Here is a 15,138-nt window from a genome sequence, read left to right as displayed (position 1 = left end):
ACTTGCCCAAGGTCACCGCCAATGAGAAACATGACATGTTTTAAATTTAAAAAAAATTTTTTTGGAGTATAGTTGATTTACAATGTTGTGTTAGTTTCAGGTGTACAGCAACGTGATTCAGTTATACATATACCTATATTCATTCTTTTTCAGAGTCTTTTCCCATATAGGTTATTACAGAATATTGAGCAGAGTTCCCTGTGCTCTACAGTAGGCCCTTTTAGGCTATCTGTTTTACACATAGTAGTGTCTGTATGTTAATCCCAAACTCCTAATTTATCCCTCCCCCTGACATGTTTTATATTTTGTTACAGAAAACTTCGGGGCTTCCCTGGTGGCGCAGTGGTTAAGAATCCGCCTGCCAATGCAGGGGACAGTGGTTTGAGCCCTGGTCCAGGAAGAGCCCACACGCCGTGGTGCAACTAAGCCCGTGCGCCACAACTACTGAGCCTGCGCTCTAGAGCCCACGAGCCACAACTACTGAAGCCGGCGTGCCTCAACTACTGAAGCCCGCGCGCCTAGAGCCGGTGCTCCGCAACAAAAGAAGCCACCCCAATGAGAAGCCTGCGTATCGCAACGAAGAGTAGCCCCCGCTCGCCGCAACTACAGAAAACCCGCGCGCAGCAATGAAGACCCAAGGCAGCCAAAAAATAATTAATTAATTTACAGAAAAACCAAAAAAACCCCAAATATGGCATGCAGGCAGCACCACACTTGGGACACCACGGGCTCCAGCCCAGGACACCTCCTCTTCCAGCACCTCGGCTCCTTCGTGGCACGTGATACGGTAGCACTGACCTTTGATAGATTAACAAAAACATTTGTATTTATGAGCTTTGACTGTGTCCCCTGAGCCTTCCTCGGTGCTGTTCTTGTTATGCTTCGTGTTTTACTCTGATAAAACTGAAGGTGAAAGAAGAGGGCAAAGAGAAAACACCACACACCCAATTCCCCTCACCCAGCACCAACGCCGCCGTGCTGTGTCACATCTGCTTCCTGGGTTTTGGTTTTCGCCTTAATAAAACTGACAGGTAGCGACGGAGTCCCCTCCGGCCACCAGCCCTCGCCCCTTCCCCCTCCTCCGCCGCCGCCGCGGAGCCGCAGGCAGGACGGGTGGTGCTCCCCTAACACTGTTTTTTTTTTTTTTTTTTTTTTTGCAGTACGTGGGCCTCTCCCTGTTGTGGCCTCTCCCGTTGCGGAGCACAGGCTCCGGACGCGCAGGCTCAGCGGCCATGGCTCACGGGCCCAGCCGCTCCGCGGCGTGTGGGATCCTCCCGGACCGGGGCACGAACCCGCGTCCCCTGCATCGGCAGGCGGACTCTCAACCACTGCGCCAGCAGGGAAGCCCCCCTAACACTGTTTTAACCGACTTTTTTAAAGTCCTGCGGTTGCCCGTGGACGTGCTTTTGTCCTTGGCCTATTTGCGTTTAGTTCACACTGAGCGCCCGGTGCCCGGCACGGTCCCAGGAGCTCGCGCTGCAAGGGAGAACAGGACAAATGCCAGCCCCGGCGCATCGCCGACTCCCAGAGGAAAGGGCGGCCTGAGACATACAACGTACAACCACGCGGGAAAACGGACTGCCGCCTCTCTGCTCTCCCAAGTCCGTACTTCCGGCGTCCCACCCCCCATGCTCCCTCCCTATTGGTTCTTCCTTTGACCACGCCCCTCCGCGGAGAGTCTCCTCCCACGGTTTCCTTCACCTTTCACCTCCTCACCTTCTCGGGCTCTGGAAGGCCTCAGACCCCGCCCACCGGGGGAGGGGAGAGTGCTACTCCAAGACCGGCAATTAGTGGTGAGTATGATCTGTCTATCAGAGGAGAAGCGGTGGTGGATTGGCTGAGGGGAAGTAGTTGGGAGGGGGAAGGAAGCACAGAGTCTGCGCGAGTGTCCTGGTGGCCGAGAGGAGGGGCCAGCCGCCTCCGCGCATGCCCCGTGCGCGCGCAGACCCCGCGGCAGTGATGGCGGCTCGGTGCGTGAGGGTGGCGCGGCACAGCCTTCCGGCTTTGGCGTTGTCTCTCAGGTAAGGGGCGCCGGCTGCCCGGGCTGAGGAAGGGCGCGGTGTGCGTGCCGCCCCCGTCCGCTCCGACCCGAGTCCTGCCCGGCTCCGGCCCGGGCGCTGTGGGCGGCGGTTCCCCCACGCGGGGCGCGGACACCGCGGGGTTGCCCCGCGGCCTCGCTGCCCGTGCTGCCCGCGCGGCGGACCCGGGGAGAGTGGGACGGCGCCCCGCGCGAGCCCGAGGCCGCGCCGAGCCTCCCGCGAGCCCAGGCCGGCGCGAGGCGGCCGCGTGTGCGGGTCCCCGGGGCGCGGGGCGGCGGCGCGCTGGCTCCTTCCTCTCGGCCCGAGTCCTCGTCCACCACCGCGTGCCCAGGAGCCTGAGGTCAGAAGGGCAGCGGTGCCTGCCCCACGGTGGGGACAGCGGCTTATTTATACAGGAGCGGTGACTCCGCGGCGGGGGTCACGAGGCAGTGCCCTCACCTTGGCTTTTCTTCTTTCGTGTTTTTTTTTAAACCGGCGGTTTCTGCTTTTTCAAAGTCTAGCCTCATAAGTTAGTTTAGCGAGTGCTTAGCACCGTCTGCGTTGGAGGAGCCTCCCAGAACCAGGTTATCTGGTAGAAGACAGATTGGGTAGAAGCTGCGCAGAGCAGGAGCTGGGCTTTCCCCGCAGGAGCTGCTGGAGTGATGGGGAGACCGGGCCGGGCAGCGTGGACTACGGTAGCGCGCGGGATGCAGCGGCGATTCCAGCCCGATACGTGGTGTAGAACTGTGTGGGAACAAGCCCCCCTGGAAAGCCCGAGTGAAAAGGCCTCTTTGCTCGAGTAATTTGTGATTTTTGTATCTGGAATTAATTGCCAAGACGCGTGAATTTCTGCTCTGAGAACTGGGTTTGTGGCAAGAGGCTCAAGTTGGGGAGTTTAGAGAGCTGAATTGTATGCGTAGCTTTCGGGGTAACTGAGCCCCCGGAGCCTCCGTCTCCCTCCCTGCAAAGCAAAGCGAGACTCGCTCTGGCTGCTGCGGGAGCCTCTGGCGCTCCAGGAGGGGGTCGGCAGAAACAGCTTGTTCAGCCGTCTCCTTCTGACAGCGATCTGTTTCCAGTTGCCGTAAACATCCTTGTACATATGCTCTGTGTACTCCTAGCTTTCCTGTTCATTGAGGCAGTTCGTTTTAATCTGGGAAGAAATCGCATGTGGTTTATTTTCAGGTTGGACTGTGGCATAATTAAGAGTTCCACTGGACCTGGTGCAGAGATGTGTATCATTCCTTAATGGCTTTGCGGCCTTGAGTTTATCACTTAACCTTTTTCATGTGGGGATCAGATTGGGTAATACTTTAAGTCCCTTGCAGCATTAGTTTTAGAGCTCTTTGTATTTCCCCTGTACATACCATCCCCATGCTTTCCAACCTCCAGTCCTTCCCTCTTCCTGAAGTGCGTCTGTCTCATCCATTCCTGACTCTGTATGTGAACTCTTACTTATCCTTCAAAGCCTCGCTGCACAAACCCTTTCATTGCCTTCCATTTACCCAAAGCTAGAAATATTCTACTCTGAGCCTCCCAAAGTGCATGGTTCCTCTTTTATCACTTTCAGACCCCACATTACGGTTCTTTGTGTGTAGATATCTTTTTTGCATGCCCGAAGTACCGTGTGGGCAAGATCTCTGCCCCTCCAGCTTTGTAATCAGCATCAGCACTGGGCCTCACCTCCAGTAGTAGCTACTGCATTGCTGTGTGGTGGGCCTGGGTGACCATATCTCAGAAGGAGATGTTTAAAGTGGGAAGAAGAGGAGGTTAGTACCATAGCCTTGGTACACTGACATGTTAGTTTAGGCATTTGTTGCAGAAGACTTTATATCAACAAATAGCTTCTATACGTCATATGCTTTTATTGGATCTGAAATAAATCTTTTCTCCCCCATGGGTCAGTAGCACATAGTTTTAAATTCTGATTTCTTAAGTCATACATCTGACTTTAAGAAGCAAAACAAACATCTTAATTTCTAGCGTGTGGACTTGTCTTTAGGTCCTCTCCTCGGCTGCTGTGCACAGCTACAAAACAGAAGAACAATGGCCAGAACTTGGAAGAGGACATGGGTCAGAATGAACAGAAGACAGATCTGCCCTCTGCAGAGAAGACACTGATGGAAGAGAAGGTCAAGCTGGAAGAGCAGCTAAAGGAGACCATGGTAAGATTGCGGGCTCTGGGGGGAGCGTGGTCGTTCAAACTCCAGGTGAGTCTTTTCCAAGGACGTCTGGCCAGCCTCCGTGACAACAGAGACGGAGCCCAGACAAATCCCATCGTTGTCCAAGGACTACGGCTGGGTCCTATAACAAGTTACTACCGGCGAAGGGATAGAACCGAAAGCCTGTGTGGCTCTGGTTGTCGTGAGGGTCATCTGTATGTGCTACCTAGATTATATTGAATTGAGGCTTAAAATGGTCTTTACAGGTGAGGACTATTCAGTAGGGCCCTTTAAGCTGGTCTTAGGGAAGGACAAGGGTGGGGGGCAGAGGTACGGCCACGTGGCACTCTCCTAGGGAGGTAGGAGTTCTGTGAACTGATTAGTAATATGGATTATGACCCCATGTGGAAAAGCATGAGTGGCACAAATCGAGCTCTGTGAGCATTTAAGAATGATAATATCAAATACTGTGTGCTGGGGCCGTTCTCACCCCTTTATTTATATTAATTCTCACAACAACCCTGTGAGTCAGCCATTAATATCCCTGTTTACAGATGAGGAAACTGAGGTCCAGGACGGTTTGGTAAACTTGCCAAGGTCACCTGGCCACTGAGTGGCAGGGCGAGGGCCTGAGCCTGGGAGCCCTTGCTCTTAACCACGGCTCTGGAATCGCCTGAAGGCTGAACACAGTAACCTGGTGCACACGAAAAATAGAAATTCCAGGAGACGGATGAGATTACAGGAAAAGTTGGTGCAAAATGAGGAAGATACCAGAATTCAGATGATTAGTACACAATAAATGTTTCAACTGAATCATATCTGGGCAATGTTAACAATACCAGAGGTTCATTGATGGGGTTTTTCCTCTTCTGTGGCGTAGAGGCCAAAGCTGTCCACTCAGGTTCGTTGTTCTCCTAGACGTCTCTTCAGGGTGTGGGAACTGAGCGGGTCAGCCCCTAACCGGGCTTCTAGGATTCCCTTAAGTTGGAGATTCTGCTGAGGAATGAATGAATGGTCCTCCCTGGAGGAGAGCCATCGGAACCATGAGAAATGAGAAGCCTCTCCTTGTCCTTCCCCAGCTGCACACTGAGTGAGAATGCCCTTGAGGGCTATCTGAATACGCGACACCGGGCCATCTGTTCCCCACTTGCTGGAAACAGTGACACGGGTTAATGTGTTTGTGTTTATTAAGCAGCAGCTGTCTGTAACCCAAAATTTCAAACGTGATGATAGCTGTTGTTTGTGTTTTGACTTGGAGTTTGTTACATCAGATATGCTTTCTTATGAATTTGTTCCATATTTAATTCACGCGAATCAGTCTTTCTTTCTCCCTTTCTTTTTTTTAAGGAAAAGTATAAGCGAGCTTTAGCAGATACGGAGAACTTGCGGCAGAGGAGCCAAAAATTGGTGGAGGAGGCGAAACTATATGGTAACTTTCAACGTTACATGACATTGACCGAGGGAAACACGGGGCAAGGGAGGGGGTATCAGAGTGCCAGGCAAGGGGGCCAGCCCCGTGAGGAGGTGGGGAGCCTGCTGCTTCACTCCCTCCAGTGTTGGAGATGGGTCAGCCGTTGTCTAGAAGGAGCAAAATTGCCCTTAGGACTCGCACTCGGAGTGGTGAGCGTGATTCCTTCAATGAGGAGCGTGTGCTTTGCTCTTCCACAGAGACCTCGGTGTGAGCCTGCAGGTAACTAGCAGGTCGGCTCTATGAGGTTCGGCTCCTTAGCTGGAGCAGCCCTAACACTGGTCTCACTTAGGACCTCCTCAGATTCTGTTTGCATTGTCACCTTTGTATGTTTCTGTTATCGTCCTTCCCCTTTTTACGGTTGAGATCAGTGAGGTTGAAATGACTTGCCATTCAGCACAAACCTGGTAATGGCGCTGGCACTGAGGCCCGTCTCCCAACCCCAGATGTGTTGTGTTGATTACCCAAAAGGCTACCATTTGAGTACCTATGGGGACGGAGCTTTCAGTCCCCCTGTTGTAGATGCAGAACCTCAGGTTCACAGCAAGACCTTGGGTGCTCACAGTGGAAACTTGATAAGATCCGAGTTCAACACAGAGAACAAATCTCTTTTTTTTTTTAATTTTATTGAAGTATAGTTGATGTACAATGTTGTGTTAATTTCTGTTGTACAGCAAAGTGATTCAGTTATACATGTATATATTCCCTTTTTTTTTTTTTTTTTTTTTTGCGGTACGCAGGCCCCTCATTGTTGTGGCCTCTCCTGTTGCGGAGCACAGGCTCTGGATGCGCAGGCTCAGCGGCCATGGCTCACGGGCCCAGCCGCTCCGCGGCATGTGGGATCTTCCCGGACTGGGTCATGAACCCGTGTCCCCTGCATCGGCAGGCGGACTCTCAACCACTGCGCCACCAGGGAAGCCCTATATTCCCTTTTTTATATTCTTTTTTTTATATATATATAGATTTATTTATTTATTTTTCGCTGTGTTGGGTCCTCGTTTCTGTGCGAAGGCCTTCTCCAGTTGCGGCAAGCGGGGGCCACTCTTCACTGTGATGTGCGGGCCCCTCACTGTCGTGGCCTCTCTTGTTGCGGAGCACAGGCTCCAGACGCGCAGGCTTAGTAGTTGTGGCTCACGGGCCCAGTCGCTCCGCGGCATGTGGGATCTTCCCAGACCAGGACTCGAACCTGTCCCCCGCATTGGCAGGCAGACTCTTCAACCACTGCGCCACCAGGGAAGCCCTCCCTTTTTTATATTCTTTTCCATTATGGTTTATCACAGGATATTGAATGTAATTCCCTGTGCTCTACAGTAGGATCTTGTTGTTTATCCATTCCATATATAATAGTTTGCATCTGCTCATCCCAAACTCCCACTCCATCCCTTCCCCACCCCCCTGCCTTGTCCACCACAAGTCTGTTCTCTGTGTCTGATTCTGTTTCTGTTTCATAGATAGGTTTATTTTTGCCATACTTTAGATTCCACATATAAGTGATATCATATGGTATTTGTCTTCCTCTTTCTGACTTACTTCATTTGGTATGATAATCTCCAGTTGCATCTGTGTTGCTGCAAATGGCATAATTTCATTCTTTTTTTTATGGCCGAGTCATATTCCATTGAATATACATATATACCACATCTTCTTTATCCATTCATCTGTCATTGAACATTTCCATGTTTCCATGTCTTGGCTATTGTAAGTAGTGCAGCTGTGAACATAGCAGTGCATGTATCTTTTTGAATTATGGTTTTGTCTGGATGTATGCCCAGGAGGGGGATTGCTGGGTCATATGGTAATTCTAGTTTTAGTTTTTTGAGGAACCTCCATATTGTTCTCCATAGTAGCTGTACCAATTTACATTCCCACCAACAGTATAGGAGGGTTCCCTTTTCTCCACACCCTCTCCAGCATTGGTTATTTGTAGACTTTTTAATGGTGGCCATTCTGACTGGTGTGAGGTGGTACCTCATTGGAGTTTTGATTTGCATTTCTCTAATAATTAGCGATGTTGAGCATCTTTTTGTGTGCTTATTGGCCATCTGTATGTTTTCTTTGGAGAAATGTCTATTTTGGTCTTCTGCCCATTTTTTGATTGAGTTGTTTGGTTTTTTGTTATTGAGTTTTATGAGCTGTTTGTATATTTTGGAAATTAAGCCCTTGTAGGTTGCATCATTTGCAAGTATTTTCTCCCAGTCTGTATGTTGTCTTTTTGTTTTGTTTTTAGTTTCCTTTGCTGTGCTAAAGCTTGTAAGTTTGATAGGACCCATTTGTTTATTTTTGCTTTTATCTCTGTTGCCTTGGGAGACTGACATGAGAAAACATTGGTAGAATTTATGTCAGAAGATGTTTTGCCTTTGTTCTCTTGTAGGGGTTTTACAGTGTCTTGTCTTCTATTTAGATCTTTATTTAAGCCATTTTGAGTTTATTTGTGTGTATGGTGAGAGGGTGTGTTCTAACTTCATTGATTGACCTGTGGCTGTCCAACTCTCCTAACACCACTTGCTAAACAGACTGTCTTTTCTCCATTGAATATTCTTGCCTCCTTTGTCAAAGATTAGTTGACTGTAGGTGTGTGGGTTTATTGCTGGGCTCTCTATTCTGTTCCATTGATCTATATGTTTGTCGTTGTGCCAGTACCATGCTGTTTTGATTACTGTAGCTTTGTAGTATTGTCTGAAGTCTGGGAGGGTTATGCCTCCAGCTTTGTTCTTCCTCAGGATTGCTTTGGCAGTTCTGAGGCTTGTGGTTCTATATAAATTTTAGGATTATTTGTTCTAGTTCTGTGGAAAATGTCATGGGTAATTTGATAGGGATCACATTGAATCTGTAGATAGCTTTGGGTAGTGTGGCCATTTTAACAATGTTAACTCTTCCAGTCCAAGAGCACGGGGTATCTTTCCATTTCTTTGAATCATCTTCAGTTTCCTTTACTAATGGTTAATAGTTCTCAGCATGTAAGTCTTTCACCTCCTTGTCAGGTTTATTCCTAAGTATTATTTGATGGGATTTAAGAGGTATTGTTTTTTTTACTTTCCTTTTCTGATATTTCATTGTTAGTGTAAAGAAATGTAACCAGTTTCTGTATGTTAATCTTGTATCCTGCTACCTTGCTGAATTCCTTTATCAGTTCTAGTAGTTTTTGTGTGGAGGGTTTTCAAAATATAGTATCATGTCATCTGCATATAATGACAATTCTACCTCTTCCCTACCATTTTGGATACCTTTTATTTCTTTTTCTTGTGTGATTCCTGTGGCTAGGACTTCCAATACTATGTTGAATAGAAGTGGTGAGAGTGAGCATCCTTGTCTTGTTCCAGATTTTAGCGGGAAGGCTTTCAGCTTTTCACCATTGAGTATTATGTTGGCTGTGTGTTTGTCGTAAATAGCTTTAAATGTTGAGGTGTTTTCCCTGTACCTACTTTCATAAGAGTTTTTATCATGAATGGTTGTTGGATTTTATCAGATGCTTTTTCTGCATCTACTGAGATGATCATGTGGTTTTTGTCTTCTCTTTTGTTGATGTGCTGTATCGCATTGATTGATTTGCATATGTTGAACCATTCTTATGACCCTGGGGTGAATCCAACTTGGTCGTGGTATATGATCCTTTTTTCCGTGTTGTTGGATTCGGTTTGCTGACATTTTGTTGAGAATTTTTGCATCTGTATTCATCAAAGATACTGGCCTGTAATTTTCTTCCTTGGTGGTGTCTTTGTCTGGTTTTGGCGTCAGGGTGATGGTGGCTTCATAGTGTCCTTCCTCTTCAGTCTTTTGGAAGAGTTTGAGAATTGCTATAGGTTCTTTGTGTGTTTGGTAGAATTCGTCTGTGAAGCCATCTGGTCCTGGACTTTTGTTTGTAGTGAGTTTTTTATTTTATTTTATTTTATTTATTTTTGGCTGCATTGGGTCTTTGTTGCTGCGCACGGGCTTTCTCTAGTTGTGGCGAGTGGGGGCTACTCTTTGTTGCAGTGCGCGGGCTTCTCATTGTGGTGGCTTCTCTTGTTGTGGAGCACGGGCTCTAGGCGTGTGGGCTCAGTAGTTGTGGCACGTGGGCTCAGTAGTTGTGGCGCATGGGCTTAGTTGCTCCTTGGCATGTGGGATCTTCCCAGACCAGGGCTCGAACCCGTGTCCTCTGCATTGGCAGGCGGATTCTTAACCACTGCGCCACCAGGGAAGGCCCAAGGCCTGTTTTTAGTGTGGATGCCTGCCACCTCTTTCCTCATCATATCCTGGCCATTATCCCCTTGATAGGAGGTGTGACTGGTGGTGTGGTGACCAGAGTCTGCACTGGATTTGAGCGGGGCCTCCTCTCTGCTCTGTGGTTGTCACAGCCCTGTTGGGGGCAGGTCCTGCTCCCTAGTTGTTGGAATAGAGGCCCCCAGATCCGTTTCTGAGCTGCCTTGTGGGGCAGGCAGGATTGGAGCGCTCCTGCTGGAAGGGGAGCCACCCAGTATCCCTCCACCAGAGCCATCTACCAGGGAGTGTGCTCTGTGATGCCATCTGTCACCTGTTGTGCGGGCTCACAAAGCGCGCTGTTGTCAACTGCCCTCGGCCCCGCCTGCACCGTGGGAACGCAGGCAGTTGGCCCTGGGGTCCCTCAGGTGCTGTGTGCACAGATCCACTGAGGTCAGGTACCAGGACCGGAGTAGTCGTGCGCCTGGACCTGCCGTGGGAGCCGCCCAGACCCTGGCCCTGCTTCTGTGCGTGCCCACAGAGCCCACAGCTGCGAAGGCCGGACCTGTCCCAGCCGCGGGAGCACCCTTTCCACTCGGACGTCCCGCACGCGCTGCTGAGTTGACAGAGTCGGCGGCAGTGGCGTGGATCACACAGCCGCGAGGAGGGGGCTCTGTTTTCAGTCTCACCTCCGCGTGTGGGCAGCCCCCTGGCACTGGTGCTCCCAGAGCTCATAAAGGCGGCACCCAGCAAGAGGCTGCCATGGCGGGCCCCACCCTTCCCTTGCGGGCCCCTTAACAGCGGCGCTTCACCTCTTCTAGGAACTCTTCGTTCCTGGATGCGGTCACCTCACCTCCTGTTGCTCCTCCTCTTCCGGGTCATGGCCTGCGCTGGCTGCGTGTCTGTCGCCCTCCATGTGTCTGGGTTCTTCAGGGCTCGGAGCAGGCCTCCCCCCTCCTCTCGCCGTCCCCCCTACTGACTTGCCCTCCCACGGGTCTGAATGGCATCCACGCACAGGTTCTCTTTCCAGTTCAGACATTTCTTCTGCGTTCTAGCCCTGTATGTCTTTACCTGGACGTCTCAGGGCTGTTTTAAACTGGATTCTCCCCTCTGCCTGTGCTTCCTGTCTTCCTCATTTGAGTAAATGATACTGTTGCCCGCCCAGGTGTCTAGGTCAGGCATGTGAACTGTCCTCTCCTCCCTCAAGCTCACTCCCCTCCCATCCGGTGAGTGGTGATGCTTGGACTCTGCTTCATCCACTTGTCTCTGCTGCCTCCGCTGTGGTCCAGGCCAGCTTCAGCTCTTGCATCCCTGCTCCACACCCCAGGCAGAGTGGCCACAGCAGACCTCTACCCATTCCACTGCACCATCTGGAACCTTCAGCTACTCTGGGTCTGCATCTTCCTGGTAGGCTGGCCGTCCTCAGTTCCTCCAACGTGTGGCTCCCTCCCGACTCTCCAGGCCTCAGTTCCCAGAACCCTCCTCTGCCTACCCTGCTGAACCACGTCCCTTAGGTTAATCTGTTCTCAGCACTCATGAGTGTGCCTTGTGTAAGTATCACTGTGATTGTACTTGCCACTTGTGTGACCATTTCTTGCCTGTCTCAGAGACCATACGGGAACTAGCACAGGGTTAATCCTTAATAGACGCTCCCATCTTTATCAGATAGGTGGAATTTTAATTTCATTTTAAAGCAGTGGGGTGAAAACCCTGTGTGAAAGAGTAAAGCCTAAAACGAGCGCTGCCTCCTTCGAGACGCACAGCCTTCAAGACCCGCGAAGACTTGAGTGGGCCGTGCTAGAGCCTCACGGTCGCTGCGCTGCCAGGGCCAGGGCGGGGCGGGCGGGGGAGCTGAGCCGTGTGCGCCTCTCATCCGCCCTGACCTCCTTCGTTCAGCAGCTGAAGCATCGTCTTGGAACCACAAACGTTTGTATCTGCGAAGTTTTTTAACACGTTATTTCTTCTGTTAGATAAAGGTTAAGGCTTGGGGTGTGTCCCGGTAACTTTTACTCCACAGTGCCAAATAATTGCTAACGTGTGTGTTGAGTCCTTAAGTGTTCTAGGTGCTCTGAGTGTGTGTGGTTTTGTCCTCATAACCTCACTGTGTGAGGTACTGTTATCCCTGTTTTATAACCAAAGAAGCTGAGACCCAGAGAGGTTAACCAGATCACATGGGCAGTTCCGTGACAGCCAGGGATGTGGCCCCAGGCCCCGTGTTCTTTAGCTGAGGCAGCCACCTGCGCCCCTTCCTGGCTCTGCCGTCTGCGGGGGTTGCACGTCCTCTTAGCCTGGAGCAGGACTGATGGTGGTTCTGCAGGTTTTCAGCTGCTGGTCTTTATACCTCATTGGCTTTTGTCTAAACCCCAGAAAAGTTTGTCTGTTTTTTAATCCAGCCATTGAAATTCTAGGGCAAACTAGTGATTTGAGACGGTGTCATTAAATAGACCGTGTGTGACGTAAACGGGGCTTACAGTGTTGAGTTGCCCATGCAGTTGGTACAGAATGCAAACGCTGTTCTTCTTTAACTTCGTGTAGGCATTCAGGGCTTCTGCAAGGACTTGCTGGAGGTGGCGGACATTCTGGAGAAGGCAACACAGTGCGTCCCGAAGGAGGAGATTAGAGACGATAACCCGCACCTGAAGAACCTCTACGAGGGGCTCGTGATGACTGAGGTCCAGATCCAGAAGGTGTTCAGGAAGCACGGCTTACTCCGGCTGAACCCCGCGGGGGCCAAGTTCGACCCCTACGAGCACGAGGCCTTGTTCCACACGCCGGTTGAGGGCAAGGAGCCGGGCACGGTGGCGCTCGTTACCAAAGTGGGGTACAAGCTGCACGGGCGCACCCTGAGACCCGCCCTGGTTGGGGTGGTGAAGGAGGCTTAGCGGCCCCCACGGGCTCCGGGGCTTTGTTACCATCACTCGCTGACTCAGGCCACTTCATCTTTCCTCAGCTGCGGGTGCGCGTGACCTTTTCCTAAACCTTGTTGCCAGGCTTTAGTGACCAGTGGCTGGACAGGAAGTAAGCCAGTTGCACAGTTGTGTTAATGAACATTCGGGAGTTACTAGTTCCACGTGCTCACAGGACAGGCCGGCGGGATGCTACCGGACCCTAGGGTATCAGGAAAAACACCGTGTCTGCTCAAACTCTGGTGACGTCAGAGTATTTCAAATGAATAAAAGGTCTTCAGGAGTCCTGCTGTTTGCTAGCTGGCTGCGCCGGCTGCACTGCGTCCTCTGCGTCTCACTGTAGCACGCCAGTTCCTGGACTGCTTAGCCACCACCCGTCACTCAGTGAAGGCAAGGCAAGAGTTTAAACATTTTTCTTGCTAACAGAAATTGTACGACACCCTTGGTGAAGAACGTGTTTGCGTTCGTTTATGATCAGTTACTGTCTCGCTGCTAAGAGCGATCGTCTTCTGGCTTTGGGAGGTGTGAGACCAGCGGGCACACCCTAACGTCCTCACCTCCTTATTTTGCCAGTAACTGAATTTGACACACTCAGTTACTTTCGTCCTGTTTTGTTCATCTCTTTATAGAAAGGTTTAAATCTATACCCAACTAGTTACTAATGACCAGAAGGTACTTTCCCCCTAGTAAGATGGACTTCCTTAGAAATCTGAGGGACTGTGTGCTTGGTATGTTTTAAATGTTAAATTTAAAATTTTATTTCAGAGGATTGAAGCCCTGTTGTTTATTTTCCTACGCTCTGCTAGCTGTGTGCTTTGGTGGAGGAGATCCTTACTAAGCAGAGAAGTGTGGCTTAGCTTTCCGGGTCTTTGCTCAAATCCTGCAGCTATGCGCCTGACACACGTAAACGTGTTGGCTTCTGTCCCGGAAGGGGACCGTGGACACTTGGAAGCAGCAGCAAGGACACACGACCGGCAAGCGCTGGCCCTGTGACTCGCCGCCGGACCCTCCGTTCCTCGCTTGAGGGGAAAAGTTGAATGACTGAGGTATTCTTATAAACGAGGGGGAAAAAAGTAACCTTCCACTAGCTTTGCTTCTAAGAGGTACTTCTAGGATTAAAGGTCAATACTATGTAAGAAAGGTGGGTAGTCGATTTGAAAGGTGTAGGTGATATTCCCATAATTAAAATTCCAATTTATACCATTTCAAGAAATTTCCCCCCCTTTTTATAAATTTATTTATTTTTGGATGCGTTGTGTCTTCGTTGCTGCGCACGGGCTTTCTCTAGTTGTGGCGAGCGGGGGCTGCTCTTCATTGTGGTGCGCGGCCTTCTCATTGCGGTGGCTTCTCCTGTTGTGGAGCTCAGGCTCTAGGCGCGCCGGCTTCAGTAGTTGTGGCGCATGGGCTCAGTAGTTGTGGCGCACGGGTTTAGTTGGTACACGGCACGTGGGATCTTCCTGGTCCCCTACATTGGCAGGCGGATTCTTAACCACTGCGCCACCAGGGAAGCCCGTCCCCCTTTTCTTTTAAGCTGCTTTAAATAACTTGGTCAAGAGCATAGCCCAGAACTAAAGGCAACAGTACAGCATATTGAGAAACAGCCGAAAGTTACGCCTGCTCTTTACACCGTGGCTGTGAGCACAGCCTTTCGCCTCCCTGGACTCATCTGTAAAATGAGGGTGAATAAAGAAGTAATTTTCAAACTAATTTCTTGGAACGTGTGCAGTCCCATCCCATCCCTTTTCACCTAGAGCTGCACCTGCAAAAAGGTGCTAAACCTAGAGATGGTCTCGCTTAAAGGTGATCAGCTATTTGTTTACTGTTTCACTCATCCACAATCACCGCTAACAGGAAAACATTTAATTTTGTACACACTGACACTGGCAATTAAAGACCCGTGGGCTGCACTCTCGTCGAGTTCCTGGGTTTGCGCAGTCGTGGCCTGGATTCGTAGCACGTGTAGGTGACAGAGGCAGCGCTGTCTACTCACCATCGGTTCTCCCGGCCTGGCTCCACGAGAGCTCTGGCTGTTCCGCTTCTTTCAGGGAAGGAGAGTGGCGTAAAGGGGTTTCTGCTTAAGTGCAATCTATTTTAACTCCCCACAGTCTGGAGGAAAAAGACTGGCGTGACACGGAAGTGCCGCACTAAGACGTCACGGGCTGTCCCCCATCCTGATTTTGAAGGCTGGCTCATACCATCTACGAGACTGAAAAGCTAAGGCTCCAGGGGCAGGCGGTAAAAAGCAAGCAGTGACACTATTTGGTTCTCAACCTGTTTAATATGTAAAAGGGAAATAAGAACAGTAGGCAGAGTTTCGGTTTTAATACATTCTCGGAATGTTGGCCACCCAGAGCATCATTCTGAATAGCTGATTATCTTTTGTGACTCAAAGAGTTTAAATTCTGAAAAGA

General features: G+C 50.3%; 1 protein-coding gene across 1 annotated transcript; it reads left to right on the top strand.

Moving 5' to 3' along the window:
- Positions 1-1,926: 1,926 nt before the first annotated feature.
- GRPEL1 (GrpE like 1, mitochondrial) lies at positions 1,927-14,584 on the top strand. Its single transcript, XM_060013030.1, has 4 exons — positions 1,927-2,021; positions 4,018-4,180; positions 5,525-5,606; positions 12,357-14,584. The coding sequence occupies exons 1-4, from the start codon at positions 1,927-1,929 to the stop codon at positions 12,701-12,703; spliced, it is 687 nt and encodes a 228-aa protein (XP_059869013.1). The 3' UTR covers positions 12,704-14,584.
- The last annotated feature ends 554 nt before the right edge of the window (positions 14,585-15,138 follow it).

Source organism: Delphinus delphis, chromosome 5 (genome assembly GCF_949987515.2).
Source record: "Delphinus delphis chromosome 5, mDelDel1.2, whole genome shotgun sequence".
Taxonomy (NCBI): Eukaryota; Metazoa; Chordata; class Mammalia; order Artiodactyla; family Delphinidae; genus Delphinus; species Delphinus delphis.
This window is presented reverse-complemented; position numbering and strand designations above follow the sequence as displayed.